The following is an 18,244-nucleotide window of genomic DNA, read 5'->3' on the forward strand; positions in this document are numbered from 1 at the left end:
AGTCCAGGCACTTGGAACATCTAGACTGGACTATGGGAACATACTTTATTTGGGAGCAAATGGGGATGTGTTACGGAGGCTTCAGGTGGTACAGAACTCTGCCGCCAGATTGCTTTGCAAGATCTGAAGAATATCTTCCACCTCTAATGCCTTGAGAGATCTGCATTGACTTAGAGTTGAAAATCGTGCCAAATTCAAAGCCTTGAACTATATGTTCAAGATCAAGGCGGGCACTGCTCCTCAATATTTGCAAAATTTAGTCCATCCTTACCAGCCCTCTCGCCAGTTGCGTTCCGTGACTCAGGAAAAATTTGTGGTTCCTACGATCAAACTTACAATAATGGGTGGTCGCTCTTTCTTTTATTTGGCCCATCCTTGTGGAATTCTCTCCCCACAGCGATTCGCAAAGAAACGCTACATATGAAATTCCGTAAACTCCTAAAAACCTGTTTGTTTAATCAATAATCTCTTACTTTTTTCTTTTCTGTTCCTTCAGGCTTGCGCTGGGAAACCCTTGTTGGGTAGCTGTGCGCATTATAAAATAAATTTAACATAACATCTCTGGCAGATCTTCAGTTTCCCCCTGAAATAAAGAAATTAATTAAATTCAGCAAAATAATAAATAATTCCTAATGCCTCCAAAGGTTATCCTTCACTTTCTATCTTCTATTTACTGTAGTTCTCCCTACTCTTCTACCTATCTCAGTTTGCCTCACTTTCTTCTCCTCTTCTCACTTTCTGCCTCATTCATTCCATACCTCTTCCCATCGCTTTTTCTCCCTCCTCTCACCCTTTCCTACCACCCTCTCTACTTCCTGGTACCAACATCTCCACCCCTCTGCAGGCTTTCTTTCCATGGTCCCCTCCCACCTCCATTGCACGTGCTATGTCCGTAATGTCCGCCCCCTTTCCTCTTTTTGGGACGCTGTGTCCATCCCTACTCCTCCCGCTCTCCTCCCTCCCATCCCCACCTTCCATTCCCTCCCTTCACCTATTCTTACATCCCCTCTCCCGCTGTTTTTACCCCTCACCTTTCTCGGTCTATAATTCTCTTTCTCGCCCCCTCATTTTCTTCACTCCTTTTCCTGGCTCTCCTTTTTCTTCATCTTTCCCAGCCCTTGCTCCACCTCTTCTCTCATTTTCTTACCTCCCTCCAGCTTCCCTCTATACTGTATCTGTCTTCTTACTACCCTTTCTCGTGTTTTCTACCCTCCTCTGTTCTTGTCTTCCCACCCCTCCTTTGCTACCACTCTGTGTCTTAGGAGCTCTTGTGACTTCTCCTTGGTCTGCTGTTGGTGGGACAAGCAGTCGCTGGGGTTCCCGCTGTGGGGTATTCTGTTGAAAGTTGGGCTCAGGGAAACGGGGTACAAGAGACATATCTTTTGTGGGGTCTGGTCAGGGAAAATGTTTTAAAAGGGTGAGAGGAGGAGGGGCGATAAAGATGCAAATCTGACATCTCGCTGAGCAGAAGAAAACAGAGTTTGAAATGAGGACTGACCCCGGGGTGACCTTGTGGATGCTTAGATAAATAAGACGTTACAGCAAACAAATGATGGACGGAATGCTGACAATGCAGACATTCTCCCCCAGTCAAGAGATCTGGGTTAAATCCATCGTTCTTTTGCCCACTACGCCACCCCAGTTCAGACATGGCCATATGCAAATCAGTCTTGACCCTGTGCCTCATAGGAACAGTCCAGCCCGAACTGCCAAGCCATGTCTTCCCAGGACCGGAATCAAGCATCCTAGGACCGGTTTCTGGCTATCAGCCGTCATCAGCCAGGATAGCTTGACTCCAGTGGCGTAGTGAGCACGGGTCCCACGTCTGGGAATACCCATCCCACTTAGGGCGAAAAGCGTTACAGCAAACAAGTGGGATGGGTATTCCCAGACGTGGGACCCGTGCTCACTACGCCACTGGAGTCAAGCTATCCTGGCTGATGACGGCTGATAGCCAGAAACCGGTCCTAGGATGCTTGATTCCGGTCCAGGGAAGACATGGCTTGGCAGTTCGGGCTGGACTGTTCCCATGAGGCACAGGGTCAAGACTGATTTGCATATGGCCATGTCTAAACTGGGGTGGCGTAGTGGGCAAAAGAACGATGGATTTAACCCAGATCTCTTGACTGGGGGAGAATGTCTGCATTGTCAGCATTCCGTCCATCATTTGTTTGTTGTAACGCTTTTCGCCCTAAGTGGGATGGGTATTCCCAGACGTGGGACCCGTGCTCACTACGCCACTGGAGTCAAGCTATCCTGGCTGATGACGGCTGATAGCCAGAAACCGGTCCTAGGATGCTCGATTCCGGTCCAGGGAAGACATGGCTTGGCAGTTCGGGCTGGACTGTTCCCATGAGGCACAGGGTCAAGACTGATTTGCATATGGCCATGTCTAAACTGGGGTGGCGTAGTGGGCAAAAGAACGATGGATTTAACCCAGATCTCTTGACTGGGGGAGAATGTCTGCATTGTCAGCATTCCGTCCATCATTTGTTTGTTGTAACGCTTTTCGCCCTAAGTGGGATGGGTATTCCCAGACGTGGGACCCGTGCTCACTACGCCACTGGAGTCAAGCTATCCTGGCTGATGACTGCTGATAGCCAGAAACCGGTCCTAGGATGCTTGATTCCGGTCCAGGGAAGACATGGCTTGGCAGTTCGGGCTGGACTGTTCCCATGAGGCACAGGGTCAAGACTGATTTGCATATGGCCATGTCTAAACTGGGGTGGCGTAGTGGGCAAAAGAACGATGGATTTAACCCAGATCTCTTGACTGGGGGAGAATGTCTGCATTGTCAGCATTCCGTCCATCATTTGTTTGTTGTAACGCTAGATAAATAAGACAACACGTCAGCGGGGGTGGAGAGTACTCAATTGGGGGATATTAATTTGAAAAAGATGCAAGGCCGTAGAAGAATAAGGAAACCTGAAGCGAGGTGAGAGATAAGATTAGAACTGGAACCAATAGGAAAACAAGCATTGAAATTGCAATAGGTCTCATCTTTAATTAAGTTGAAGACATTTGCTTTGCTAATGGTATTGTATAGCAAAGCAAATTGCTTTAACTTAATGAAAGGCAAGACCAATTGCATTTTTAATGCTTGTTTTAGAAGGTACTGATGGCCTCAAACCCACACAGTCCTTACCTCCCAATCCCCCCTTTTTTTTTTAAACAAGAAAGCCCCCATTTTCAAGATTTTATTCTAGGTGTATTTGTGCATACATGAGAGTTTGGCAAATTTTCCATTGTTGTTTTAATTATCTTAACTTGCTGTTTTATTATGTTGGTGTTGTGCTAATTATCTAGATTTTCTATATCCCTTTGGTGGCATGAGCAACATTTGAGTTTTAACAAGATCAGTAAATGTGAACCATATTTATTGCATTGTGCTGCACTGAATACACAATCAATAAATATCATCCTCACAGAACACAAGGACATGGTGGAAAACAGTTTAATATAAATGGAAAATGTGCCTACAATGTGCATATGCGCCAAATTGTTGTACTATTTATATTTATGAATTGTTATCATTTTTTAGTGGGCTTTTTGTTTTGTGTAACTGTAATTATTTGCATTATGAAATTATTGTCCTGTGCTTTGATGGTTTTAAAATGTTTAACCGAATAAAGCTGATTTTTGACTTTGAACTTTGACTTTGCCTACAATGTGCCAGAACTATATATATATGGTTTAAAGAAGTTTCCGGTGAAATTACCCAATTATTGTGTGATCGTGGAAAGCATTACACAATCATAGCAAGTGCATGAAACAATTTGCTTCAGTTCAGTACAGTCTAGTTAGGTTTACCTGTATATTTTTAATAGTTCTTAGGAAAGTGTTTTCACTTATTGGTTCTCTAAGGATATGAATTCCTTGATTGCATATAGCCGTTTGGGTCTCCTATATAACTAGAGCACGCCTCGGTGGAACTTGCACTAAAGGGATCTATTTCAACGTACCACTCTGTTGTGGCAAAGAGAAGACTTCTTGGGAAATACTGTGGTTGCAGTGGCAGATGGAGACCATTAATTTAGCTCCTCACAGAATGAAAGCTAACCGGATGCCTAAAGAGCGATATCCGTGGGCAAGCACTGATCAGACTACAAGGTGCTGAGTCGTGTCCTTCCTGATATGTGGTGGTGGACTCTTAAATATGCCATAATGCCTTTGAAGGAGAACAGACAGACACGTACTAGGGAGAGAGGTGGATTTTGTTTTCCATTAGAGTCCTTCACAATATAGGAGGCGTGGGATAGAGTGAACAACTGATGATTCCAAGTACCCCAACTCGACACTGGGTGAGTAACTAATGACAGGCCTCCAGGCTGACCTCCAAAAATCAACAAAGCGTACTGATGGCAAAATATCCTGTATGGAAAGTGAGTTGGAAGAGGTAGGTAAAGGCGAAGGTGGCAAAATCTGAACCTTAAGTGGGCTGTCTGGATCCAAGGTTAATACAGGTGGAATAAGTGATTCAGAAGGGTGAGACTGAATACCAGGTGTGCAAGCAGTTTGATGCTTGTGTAGTAACCTCACTGACCATTTTCAATTCAAAGGCGGAAACACTGGAAAATACAGTACAGGCTTCCTGGGTCAGGAACCAGGGGATCTATTTTACCTCAGATGAAGGCGATTCCTGATGGGAAATACAAATCTTTTGGAATGCAAAAGTCCTGGTGGAAGACAATCCCGCAACCATCTATGTGATCCAGGCAACACAACTACCCACCAGGAGCAATTTGAGTGAGGGTAACACTTCTGGTCAAACTGTTACATACTGAGCAACTAAGCCATCCAATCAGATCAGTAATGTTGAAGAACCTGGTCCTGCATTGAAACAAGATTCATGGCTATCTGCATCATAGCCACATCTTACACCTGCTTTAAAAAACCTTTAAAAAACCTGGTTGAAAAAGTAAGAGTAACTGCTGTTGCATGAACTTGAACCTTGTTTATGGAACCCAGCTAAGCGGAGAATCTAATGAGGGGATAGTAGAAGTTTTGTCCCAAACAAATGCTACTCAGGACTTTTTGCAACACCAAAAAGGTAGGATGTCTGGAGCTGAAGATCACACATCACCACCTTAAGAAATCCTATACGTGACCAAGTAAAGTAAAATCAATACATAGCTAAGTATAGAACTGTTCCCCAGAAAGGCTGAGGGGGATTTTAAAGGGGAGGTAAAAGTTGCAAGAGTGATTGGGGCTCTACTATTGGATTTTTTCAGATTTACTTTGTTACTATATAAGCATGTTAGTATCATTTGTAGTTATGTGTTCCATACAAAGTAGAGGATTCGTTTAAAAAAAAAAATTGTTAATTTGCTTCATAATTAATCTGCTCTTCATACAGGTGCTACGTGGTGGAATAGTTTTTTTCATAACAAAAACTAACAAATCTCTAAATGGGAAGTTAGGGATTAAGCTTGGCCTTGTGAGTTTATTTCAAGTTCAGGAAAAAAGGCAAATGAAAACATAAACGTTACAATATTTAAGTAGAAGAGGGAGAAATCAAAGAAGACCATTTATGTAGGGTATGGTAAAACCGATTACTGAAGGGCTAAAATCTGCTCAACTTGAGAGCCTTCATCTTTTGAATTGGCTGGAGATTAAAAAAATCCACCTTAAATATATAATTTACCTTTGAAAGCTGCTAGTTCTCCAAATGGTAATGTCTTAAGTAGGGTGTGATCAACAGAATTAACCTACGATATCGATTATTATTAGGGAAAGAAATGTTAAGAAATAATTTTGCAATCTATTGAACTCAGTTGATGTATATTCAGCAATGATTTATTTTTTGGGGTTACTGGTGCCCACCTTGGATGCACATGCTTGGTCTTGCACTGGATTATAATTGAATACTACCAGTAACATATCTCGGGCTATGGTTCAAATGAGAGTAAAAAACATTTTGGTCAGATGCCTTCGATAGAATAAATGTACCTCTAGAAACTGAGATTTAGAGTTCTCTCAATCTGATTTTGTAAACTGGAGACATGTATTGTAGTTATCTGTCATCTGAACAAACCTCTTCTAACTGCAAAAAAATATTCAAGTAAAAGGTTTCCATAACTGGAACACTAGTTGGATTTAATTGCCGATATAGCAGCTTTAGAAAAGGTTCAGATGAAATATGGTCAAATTTTCTCTTACCTTAGGACATTAACATAACTTTGCATACATGAAAAATCAGCAGTAGCGGATGGTAATTTTAGCAGGGAGGGCGGGCCACACACACCCTCATGCTATGTATTCACACACACACACCCTTCCACCACACACACACACACACACCCTTCCAACACACACACACACACCCTTCCAACACACACACACACACACCCTTCCAACACACACACACACACCCTTCCAACACACACACACACACCCTTCCAACACACACACATACCCTTCCAACACACACACACACACCCTTCCAACACACACACACCCTTCCAACACACACACACCCTTCCAACACACACACACACCCTTCCAACACACACACACACACCCTTCCAACACACACACACACACACACCCTTCCAACACACACACACACACCCTTCCAACACACACACACACACACACACACCCTTCCAACACACACACACACACACACACACCCTTCCAACACACACACACACCCTTCCAACACACACACACACCCTTCCAACAAACACACACACACACCCTTCCAACACACACACACACACACACCCTTCCAACACACACCCTTCCAACACACACACGCCCTTCCAACACACACACACGCCCTTCCAACACACACACACACACCCACACACCCTTCCAACACACACACCCACACACCCTTCCAACACACACACACCCACACACCCTTCCAACACACACACACCCACACACACACCCACACACACACCCTTCCAACACACACACACCCTTTCAACACACACACACACACACACACACTTCGCTGCTACTCTCCCAAAGGGAAGACTCGGAGTCCCCACCCTACCCTGTGATGAGGTGTTACTGATTGACACTTGGTCCTGGGCACTTAAAACGGAAGGCCCAGGTCCAAGGCAATCTGTGACTCGCCCCCTCCTAGCAAGGAAGAGGCACTTTTGCCAGACTGAAGAGGTCACACCCACAGGGTTGTGAAATCCTCAGCCTGGCAAAGTTCAGCTCAGACAGCCAGGCATCTGCGCATGTATCACAAATCTAGCTCCTGGCTGCCTAACCTGAACAAGAAGAGGGTCTGTCAGGTTGACTTTTGTTAAGCCTGACAGCCGCTCTTTGTTGGGGGAAAAAAAGGTGGGGTGTGGCCCTTCCCTATGGACGGACAGGCCAAAGGCTGACAATGAGTAGCTAAAGAGTTAAAAAGGAAGTTAGATGAAGTAAAAAAGACTAGATTCACAAACAATTGTGTGTACCTAGGTGTTACTTAGATGTGCAAAAAATAATTTGCAATAGTAAATTACATTCCTAGAATCAGGGTTAGTGAAATCTTAGGATTGTAAATTGCATTTCTAATATGTGACAGACATTAATGAGGAGAATAGTCCATTGTTTTTCTTGGGTGGGTGGGTAGTTGTGCATGAATCTCCAAAATGGAAATTTTCCTTGTAGAGGAAAAAAAAACATATCCCTTCACCACTGGGGAAGTTGTACAAGTTTTCCCACACTATCTTTCGTTATCATGTCAAAAAAGGAACGCGTTACTTACCTGTAACTGCGGTTATCCAGTATTGGTATCTTTCATAGATTCACATGCCTGAATCATTCCCCGTCGTCGGGATGGGAGTCACCGGTAAATAACAAAGCAATGTCTAGAAGACATATAGAGTAACAGGCCCCAAAGGGCCCTAGCTTAGAAAGCTATCCACGTCCTTATGTAAAAAGGACCAAAGTTTGGCCAGTAGCCAATCAGCTAGCACCACCCTCTAGAACCCTCCTGGAAGGAGCTCTAGTCCCTCAGATTTTCATAAGCACAGTGCTAAGTAGTTGTATCACTGAGAGATCCAAGAGAGCCCTTCCAGGGGAGGTGGGTGGGTTGCATGTGAATCTATGAAAGATACCAATACTGGATAACCGCAGTTACAGGTAAGTAACGCGTTCCTTATCCAGTATTAGGGTATCTTTCATAGATTCACATGCCTGAATCAGACTAGTAAGCAATACAAAGCACATTTCGGCAGGCACAGTAAATATACAGTCACTAGATAATAACATATCCATGTGAAAGATAAAGTATCAAAGAACCATAACCCAGGTAATGCCAACATAACAGTGTGAAATGTGCGTAAAGAGACCAGGATGGTGGGATGAAAAAGGAAAGGGCTCACCTCTATTGAAATAGATGACGGAGTACAGCTTGCCCCACTGCAGCATCCTTCATGATCTCCGTGTCCAGGCAGTAATGCCTGGTGAATGTATGCGGCGTCTTCCATGTGGCCGCTCTACAAATATCCACCATGGACACTCCTGCAAACAGTGCCATGGAAGTAGACATCGCTCTTGTAGAATGGGCACGAACTGCTGATTGCAGTGGACGTCCTGCCTGTTGGTGACAGAAGGTTATGGCTGAAGAGATCCAGCGGGAAATACTCTGTTTGGTGAGCGGTAGTCCTTTTCTAGGCCTACTGTATGCCACAAAAAGTTGGTTAGATTTCCGAAATGTTTTAGTCCTTTCAATGTAAAACTTGAGGCAGCGCTTAACATCTAATGAATGAAGAGCCTTTTCTGCCCATGTGTGTGGATTCGGGAAGAATGAACGTAGTATGATAGGTTCATTGAGGTGGAACTGAGTCGGAACCTTAGGGATAAACTTCGGATTCGTCCGAAGAATGACCCTGTCCCGTCTGAACTGAATGAAAGGGTCCTGGATTGAGAACGCCTGTAGTTCTCCAACCCATCTTGACGAGGTAAGGGCCAGCAGGAGTGCAAGCTTCCAGGAGACATACTTAAGGTCTGCTCTGTGGATTGGCTCAAACTGGTGTTTCATGAGCTGAGCCAAAACCGTGTTAAGATGCCAAGCCGGTGGTACAGGCTTCACTGGAGGAAAAGTTCGAAACAGCCCTTTAAGAAATTGTTTGATAATCCTGTGAGACCACAAAGATGGACCTGTAAAGGACCTCCGAAAGCGAGATATCGCCGCTAGGTGTACTTTGATGGAGGCATGAGCTAGACCGGATTTTGCGAGATGCAGGAGATAGGGTAAAACCTGCTCCGGGGTTGAAGAAAGAGGGTGCAACCCGTTGTTTTGCACCATATGCAGAATCGTTTCCATTTCAGTGAATATGTCTTGTTGGTGCTATCCGCTCGAGCTCGAGCTAGGATTTGTCTGCAATCCGGAGGAATGTCTAAGCCCTGGAATTCTCTGTACTCAGGAGCCATGCCGATAACCTGAGAGACGCTGGATCCGGATGCTGAACCTGTTGATTGTGCAGCGTTAGCAGAGATGGAAACGGGTGCAGTTTGATTGGAGGTTCCAGGGAGAGGATGTGAAGCTCCGTGAACCAGTGCTGCCGTGGCCAAGCTGGGGCTATCAATATCAGAGTGCAGGGCTCCACTTTCATCTTCCGTAACACCCTGGGAATTAGGGGAAACGGCGGAAAGGCGTACGCAAAGACGTTGCACCATGCTATCGAAAAGGCATTCCCCAGAGACCCTTGTTGGGGATGCCAGCTTGCAAAGGGTTGGCATTTGGCGTTGATCTGGGTGGCGAATAGGTCCAGAGAAGGGGTGCCCCATTGATCGAAGATGCTGTTGAGGACTTGTTGGTCCAGTTCCCACTCGTGGCAAGTTGACTGCCGTCTGCTGAGGGAATCTGCCAACACGTTGTGGACGCCTGGCACATAATCTGCTCGCAGAGAGATGTTGTGAGTGAGTAGCCAACTCCAGATTTTTTGTGATTCTCGAGAGAGTGTCAGCGAGCGTGTTCCTCCCTGCTTGTTCAAATAGTGCATGGTCGTTGTGTTGTCTGTTCTGACAAGCACCATGGAGTTCTTGATTCTTGGGAGGAAAGCCACCAGAACCAGGTAGACGGCGCGCAGCTCCAGGAGGTTGATATGAAGTGCCCTCTCTGTAGGGGACCATTTCCCGCTTATCTGAAGCTCCTGAAGGAAGGCTCCCCAGCCCTCCAGGGAAGCATCCGTGGTGATTATGTGGGGTGCTGCAGGAAGCAAGAAAGGCAAGCCTTTTGAAAGGTTCTGGGGAGACACCCACCATCGTAAGGCCTTCCTGATCACGAGTGTGACTTGGATGACGTCGTCGAAGGATCCTGTACACTGTACCCATTGATCCGACAGTTCTTCCTGAAGGGGTCGCATATGGAGACGACAATGCGGGACCAAGAGAATGCAAGAAGACATCATCCCGAGAAGGGATTTGAAGAGACGCACCGACAGCGTCCTTTCGGACATTATCCTGAGAGCTAAAGCCTGCAGCTTGTCCTTCCGTTCCTTCGATGGAAAAGCCTTCCGTAGTACAGTGTCCAGAGTAGAGCCCAGAAAGTTCATGCGCTGAGACGGCTGAAGGACGGACTTCTCTCGATTGAGCGTTAGGCCTAGTGAATCGAAGAGCGTTAGACAGGCGTTTGAAGACCTGGACGCGCCCTGAAGAGATGGAGACTTTACTAGCCAGTCGTCTAGATAGGGAAAGACCTGATGATGGTGATGGCGTAGGTAGGCCGCCACTGGAGCTAGACATTTGGTAAAAATGCGGGGTGCCGATTTGAGGCCAAACGGCAGCACCCGGAACTGATAATGTCTGCCGGCCACCACGAATCGTAGGAATTTCTTGTGGTTGCGATGTATTGGAATATGGAAATAGTCGTTCGCATTGAGCAGATGTAATACCTCCTGAATGGTGACCATACGAAACGACTGCTGTTTCAGATAGTTGTTCAGATTCCGTAAGTCCAATATCGGCCTCCATTTCTTCTCCTTTTTCCTGATAAGGAAGAAGCGGGAGTAGAACCCTTTTCCCCGTTGATTTGTGGGAACTCGCTCTATAGCTCCTTTTTGGAGCATAGTCTTCACCTCCAAGAGTAACAGACGTAGGTTTTTGTGAAGTGTTGGGCGGGGAGGGGTGGGAGGAGGGATTTGTATAAATTCCAGGGAATGGCCGAATTGTACTAATTGTAGGACCCATCGGTCCGTAGTTATTCTTCGCCAATTTTGGAGAAAGTGGGAAATTTTGCCGCCAATCTTGGAGGGTGGCGAGAAGGTGGAGGCCGGCCGTAGTTGTAAGTCATTGGCGTCTGGAGGTTCCCTTTTGCCTTCCACCTTTACCATGAAAGGAGGACTTCGTGTATGTGGATTGTTGCCGCTGTTGATATTGCGGCCGGTATTGCTGGGAGGAGGAGAATGAAGAACGTTGGTGGAATTCTCCCCTACCAGAGGATTGACCTCTTCCCTTGGGGCCCCGAAAGGAAGGGTTCCAGAATTGCAAAGCACCCAATGCTCTGGCAGTATCCGTGTCTTTTTTAATCCCCTGTAACGCCTCATCAATGTGGGTGCCAAAAAGCAGTTGGCCATCGTAAGGCATGTCCAACACCTTAGTCTGGACCTCCGGTCTGAAGGAGGTTGCCTTTAGCCAAGCCTGGCGTCGGAGAACTGCTGCGCCCGCTAATTGCCGGAAGCCAGTAGAAGCAATATCCATTGCACAGTCAATTATTTCCGAGGCCGATCTTTCTCCCTCAAGCAAGATCTTTTTAGCATCTTCCTTGTACTCCTCTGGCAGGTCTGCCATGTATGGTGCAATGTCTGCCCACATTTGGCGATTGTAATGCCCCAAAAGAGCCAGGGCGTTGGAGGCCCTCACCGTCAAGGCCGACATGGAGGAGAACCGCTTGCCAATGGTGTCTAAGCGCCTGCCCTCCTTATCAGGTGGAGCCGTCAATAGAGCAGCCGGGTTGCTTGACCTCCTCTGTGCGGCCTGCGTAATGACCGAATCTGGCTTCGGGTGGCCCGTGAGACAGACCGGAGCTGTGTCCGGCGCTTTATATTTCTTGTCCAGGCGTGGTAATACTGGGGGAACAGAGGAAGGATGTTGCATAATTTTAAATCCCTGTTCCCAAATGTAGTCTATCATTGGTATTGCTCGCACGGACTTCTTAAAGGGTTCCTTAAAGTCATAAAGGAAGCAGTCTTTCTGATGCGAGGGCATCGGAATTTGAAAACGCTGGGCCGCTCTCTCTATAATGTTATGGAAGCCGCCAATATCCTCTGGAGGCGAGTCGGCCGTGGTGGGGGCAGGAGAAGTCGGACAGGGAAGGATATAATCATCCCATTCGTCCTGGGGAGAATAGATCTCCTGAAGTTCTCCCTCTTCGGGCTCGTCCTCTTCTTCCTCATCTGTTGTGGGAGGAAGTGGCGTTGCAATAGGCTCTGATTGCAGCACTAATGGTGGCGGTCTTGCCCTTGGTGTTGGTGGCGCAACTGGTGTTGGAGGCGCCGGCGTCGGAAACCTCCGTTTGTAGTCCGTGATCAGGAATTTGAGGTCCGTGACCAGTGATGCAGGCAGACAAACCATAGAAGGTGGTGGCTGCACATAATGTGGAGGTGGAACCGGTTGGTAATCCTGGTCCAAGTCCTCATAGTCAGATGTATCTTGGTATTTGACATGTAGCTGTGAAGGGCTTGTCGCAGCTGGGAACATACTGTCCTCCTCTGAATTTTCCTCCTCGAAAAGCTGAGCAGGTGGCAAAGTAGGGACCCGACTGGGTGATGTAAGGGCCGGTGTTAGTGCCCGTTTGGTGATTTTGAGGTGCACAAATGTATTTGGCGTCTCAGAGTCAATAACTGTCGACGGGCCCGTCGACAGTAGAGGTGTAGGCGGTGTAATAGGCCTTTGAGACAGCGTCGACGAGGACAGCGATGGCGGTGTCGTCGTCAGTGAGGAAGACAAGAGTTGTTTCTTCGACGACGACGGCGTCGACGACACTGGTCTCGCCGACGGTGTTCTTGTCGTCGTCGTCGAGGACGACGATGGCCTCGTCGACGGTGTCTTCGTCAACGTGGGTGTCGACGATGGCGCTGTCGTCGACGATCCTGCTGTCGACGATGTCGTCGGCGGCTTAGCTGACGACGACGACTTTTTTATTTTCAGCGTCGACGAGATCATTTTACCAGCCGTCGACGATGGTGTTGTCGACGTGGTCATTGAGTGGGATATGACCGTAGATATCGTCGCCGTCGACGAAGTTACAACGACTGCTGTCGATGGATGTCTTTTCGTCGATGAAGCCACCGTCGACGAGGTGGTCGTCGGCGACGGGGCAGAAACTGGCTTCTTAAAAGTAACCTGGACATCTGGAGGAGAGGTGATTCCTGGCATAGACGAGTCCAGAACCTCGGAAGACCTTTTGTGTGGCTTCTTAGGAGGTGGCTGCGACGAAGGGCCCGGAGAGGATGCCCTTGGTCGCTTGCGTGAGGAGTGAGAAGATATAATAGAACTCTCACTCTCCTCAGAGGACACCACAGAGTCCTTGTCCTTCAGCCTTTGTAGCCAGATTAAAAGGCGCCCTTCTCTGTCCTTCAGGGTCTTGGATGAAAAGGTACGACATACCTTGCAATCCTTGGCACTGTGGCTGGGGTACCGACAATAAAGGCAGTCCTTATGCTGATCATCCACGTGGAGCCTTTTCTTCCCACAGGAAGCACAGGATCTGTTAGGAGTATCAGCCATGACAAAATCCGAAAGTTTTGAGTAGAAAGCACTGGAAAACCAGAAGCAATGAGCAGAGCTCAGTGGAGACTCCCTTAGCACGACGTGCGGTAGAAAATCTGAGGGACTAGAGCTCCTTCCAAGAGGGTTCTAGAGGGTGGTGCTAGCCGATTGGCTACTGGCCAAACTTTGGTCCTTTTTACATAAGGACGTGGATAGCTTTCTAAGCTAGGGCCCTTTGGGGCCTGTTACTCTATATGTCTTCTAGACATTGCTTTGTTATTTACCGGTGACTCCAATCCCGACGACGGGAATGATTCAGGCATGTGAATCTATGAAAGATACCCTAATACTGGATAAGCAGATACATTTCCATGCTATGATATTTAAATCGGGACACTTGGATCACTAGGACTTGTCCTTGGCAATAAATGCAAGCAGAACATTTACCCATTTCCAAAAGTTCTAGGTTGAGTTCTTGGAGCCAGAAGATATCCACCTCATCCAGGTCATACCGGCACATCCTCTCTGCCAGCTCCAGAATGTTGATGTATCCTGGTTCGACTGGCTCTTGAGTGGAGCAGTGGATGTACTTTCTGGGTCGAGAGAACAATATTTGTTTCTCCTTCTCTGCAAGGACCCTGAATGGGGAAGAAAATAATCCATTAGTTTAAAAACACAGGCAAAAAGTAACTCAAATCAAATAGACTTTATTTTGTTTTATAGGTGTAAAACCATAAAAGTTGAAGAACCTCCGAATTATAACAAGGTGCATGATTCCACAAAATAACAAATCAAGTTAAACATAGTTAAAATACATAGCACAACCTCCCAGAACAATCTCTGACAATAAAATGCAGAGTTCAAATTAAAATAATATCCCCCTTTAATCAACACTCTCCACTAAAAGTTATCCCGACCCTCAGCCCGTATATAACATCAGTATGGTCTAGAATCTTCGTCCTAAAAAACTACTAATCAAGATAAGCCCTGGACTTCACCGTGGATTTCAGATAGCCAACAATAAAAAAAAATACAATCATCCTTCAGCAGTTAGAGATACAGTAGAGCTGGACGTGCCTGCTTAAAATTCATCTTCTTTAGAATCGAAACTAAAAAATACTTCCAGAGCAGGTCGTAAAATTTACAAAAGAACATGAAGAGTAGCAAATCCTGTGGAGACTCTCCGTCGCAGCCACAAGGTGCTAACAACTGGCCTCTACTGCTACCTTTGGGGGTAGCAAGCAGGAGGTGAAAAAGATCCAAACGAAACCTATTTAATAGGAACCGCTCATAAATAGAAAAGAAAAACCCAGAAGATAAGGCTGATAAAGTTGTCTTTAATAGTAAAAATTTGCAGACACTAGGTTTCCCCAATTCCACCTCTTCCCTTTCCAATATCCTTAGACTGTTGAAGGATTACCTTATTATCCCCACATCCTTTTTTGTAATTAATTTGGGATTAGTAAATAGGTCCGCCCGCCCTAGCTTATCGAAGCTGCTCTTAATATATCTGAGCCAGGGTATGCTGAGCGCATAAACTAACTCAAACAGGGGTTGCAGAAGTGACAACACTTTGAAAATTATTTCTTTGATTTTAGTTTTCAACTCTCAACAATACAAGACCTGCCCGTGCCTCGCACCTGACAAAAAATGTGTTGAATTAGTTATAAAGTTTGTGTCCAAAGTTTGTGTATATCACATCTAACTATCTTGCAGGAAAGGTGGGTTCCACCATGCAAGATGCCAGGTTGTGGGTACAGCCTGCCCCTCTATGTCAGATCCATTCACACCCTTTTCACCTTCAGGAAGAACATTAAATCTCCATTTTCTCCAACTTAGGAACCAGAACAAGAGTCGCCTTGCCCTAATGCAACATAGTGCAATGTTTGATTGAGCAAGACGTAGAGCATTCACATGTGGTGGGACAAATTTTCTGTTCAAATATCATGAATAATGGCAAACCTTTTTTTATCCTTCTCTGAGAATTAAGGAAACCATTAATAGCCCCCACAGACTCTCCAACTAAGTTCCACATTTTGTGTATTCCCCTTTAGAGCATTTTTGATGCCCAAACCTTAAGTACTCTGCAACACTTTTCGCCATTTTTACAAACTCAAAAAAGCTACCATCACTACTACCTACCAAATAGCCAATAGCCAACTAACCACTTCTTCTCAGAAACCTTCAACAAATTCTTCACGCCAACCAACCCTACAGAAAGTCATCAGCTGATAAAATAAAGTCTCATGCCCTGCAGAAGAACATGCAGAAACAATTACCAACTACAAGCCTGCCTTCATTAATAGCCCCTTCATAGCCACCGATGCCTCAATGGCTCTCAAACACTCTTTGGTAATACCTTGCCTCAAAAAAAGTTATTATTGACACTGCAAACGTGAAACACTACCACCCCAAAACTGATCTAAACTGAATATCTGAAATTTTGGGAAAAGATAGTCACAGTCTATCACAATCCCTTTCAGAGGGCCACAAGGCAAGCATGGGTTACTGGGCCCAACCATGGGGGCTGTGGCATTTTAGTTCTGGTGCCCAGGGGCTCGACCTACGATGGGTCATGAGCAACTGGGACATGTACTATTCACTTCAGCACTTGACTCTCAGTGGTAGCACGGTTCAAGCAGTCCAAGACTCTTCGAGGGGATGCAAGTGTAAGGTGAGCAAAGGTACAAGATTTGAAATACAAACAGTGACCTCAATCTGACAGGTCAGTTGAATACTTAAGGACACATGCAAAGTATACATGCCGCACAAAATAATACACACTATAGTCTCTCAGGGCGAGTGTTTTATGGCTTTCCAAGGCACTGTCCACTGGTTTCTCCCTCTCTCTCCTCTACACTAACCAACGTATCCCTGGCATTTTACTGGAGGAGACCTAATAGGTGCTGCCTGTACTAGCAATGCACCACAAATTTCTACTTTGCCCCAGAAAGGTTAGCTTTCTGTGGAGTTAATACATGAAACTCAAACAAGTCTCAAAAAGCATGCCTGCTCCGCTCCAGTCTTACCCAACTGCATCCTAAAGAAGTGTTCAGAAGCTTGAGAGCATCTTTATGGGCTCTGGCAATGAGCAAGATGCACCATGTCTTCCCGCAGTCACTGCTACGGTGGTCGCAGTCAACAACGGTTTCTAGATGCAGCTTCTCTTTGACGTTAGTGCAGGTAAGGTCATATAGCAGCTGAGGTGAAATAGGATAGCTTTTGCTCAAGAGTTCCTTTTGGTCTGGCAGACTCCTCCGATCAGAGCAGCAGTGCCAACAATGTTGGTCCAAAGGACGATGCCCCAAATTATCCTAGTGGCCTCCTGCTGTCACATGGGGATCATAGGCTCAGGCAGCTGCTCCAATGACGCTGGTCCAATGGACAACTGCCCCAATGATGCTGATCCAACGGATGGCTGCCCCTCCGGTCCAAGTACCCCCCCCCTCCTAGCATACGACAATCAGGCATAGGCAACGGCCTCAAACTTCACAATGGCCCTGAAGGCTCTTGCAACAACTGGACATGGAAGCCTTACACTTTGCTCACCAGGATCCACTCGCAGATCCACTGCTGGACCTTGCTCCCTAGAAGCTCGTTCTTCCTCCTCACAAGATACACTGGTTGTGGGAGGCAGACAAAAGGCTGTGTCTTGGGTTCCTGGATGACTGCCCCTCACCCAGCTAGGAGACCAGCAGACCTTGGTCCTCAATCATGCTTGAAGCAGCTTGAAGTCATGGTCATCTGGACTACACTGAAGGAAAACTTGTGCTTCTATTTTTAGTCAATATCCAGACACAGATGTGACTTAAGTGTATGGAAATTCAGGTTGTGGGTGTTGACATCCTTGAAGTGCCCTATCTGCTATCCTTTCCATTGTCAAAGGGTCAGTTTGCTACAGCAGAAGTGGCTCAAATCTTGATTCACCCACAACAAAGGCCAAGGGAGTAACTTGCAATCACGCCTGTCTGTCAGCCTCCACTAAATATGCATCAAAAGGTTCAAAGGTCTAAGTCTTTCCTTCAATCATGATTACCTAGTTCTACGGCCCAAACTTATTAGACCTACCTTCTCGTTTTAACATAAACCCAGGCCCCAATGACAAGTAACTCTTCCTGGAATTAGAGAGACATTTAATATGCACAGAGTTTGCTCTGCTCCCCTTCCTCCAGTGTGTTCCCACCTCAGCCATGTTAGTAACCTAATTCTCCTGTCTTTCGGTTGCAGTCCTCAGATCCACTAGCCTTTTCAGTCCCTTGGCTTTCAAAATGAAACCCAGAGGCTTCCATTTTATGTACTACACACAGGCGCAAACACATCCAGGTACACAGATGCAAGTATCATACGCTGCCTGGTGCTACATACAGTCACCATGTCGGGCAAGGGTGAGTCAGATACACAGCAGCAGAACCTTAATTGAGCCGGCCAATAGTCATCTCTCCAATGACATGTAGAAAGCCCTGTTCCCACTACTGATTCTTACTGAACACCACGTGGGTACGCTGCCACCAGCGCACTTGTGTTCACTCCTGGCAAGGGAAATAGCGTTCTAGGATTATGAGATTAGCTTTCAGTGAGCCCC

General features: G+C 46.2%; 1 protein-coding gene across 2 annotated transcripts in view; it reads right to left on the reverse strand.

The window, feature by feature from the left end:
• JADE3 (jade family PHD finger 3) overlaps positions 1-18,244 on the reverse strand; it is a 195,724-nt gene that overhangs the window by 28,615 nt on the left and 148,865 nt on the right. For both annotated transcript variants that reach the window (XM_085622853.1, XM_085622854.1), the window contains exon 5: positions 14,110-14,300. In XM_085622853.1, the coding sequence (XP_085478979.1) occupies positions 14,110-14,300 (191 nt within the window). The remainder of the gene's footprint in view (positions 1-14,109; positions 14,301-18,244) is intronic.

Source organism: Triturus cristatus, chromosome 8 (genome assembly GCF_964204655.1).
Source record: "Triturus cristatus chromosome 8, aTriCri1.1, whole genome shotgun sequence".
Taxonomy (NCBI): domain Eukaryota; kingdom Metazoa; phylum Chordata; class Amphibia; order Caudata; family Salamandridae; genus Triturus; species Triturus cristatus.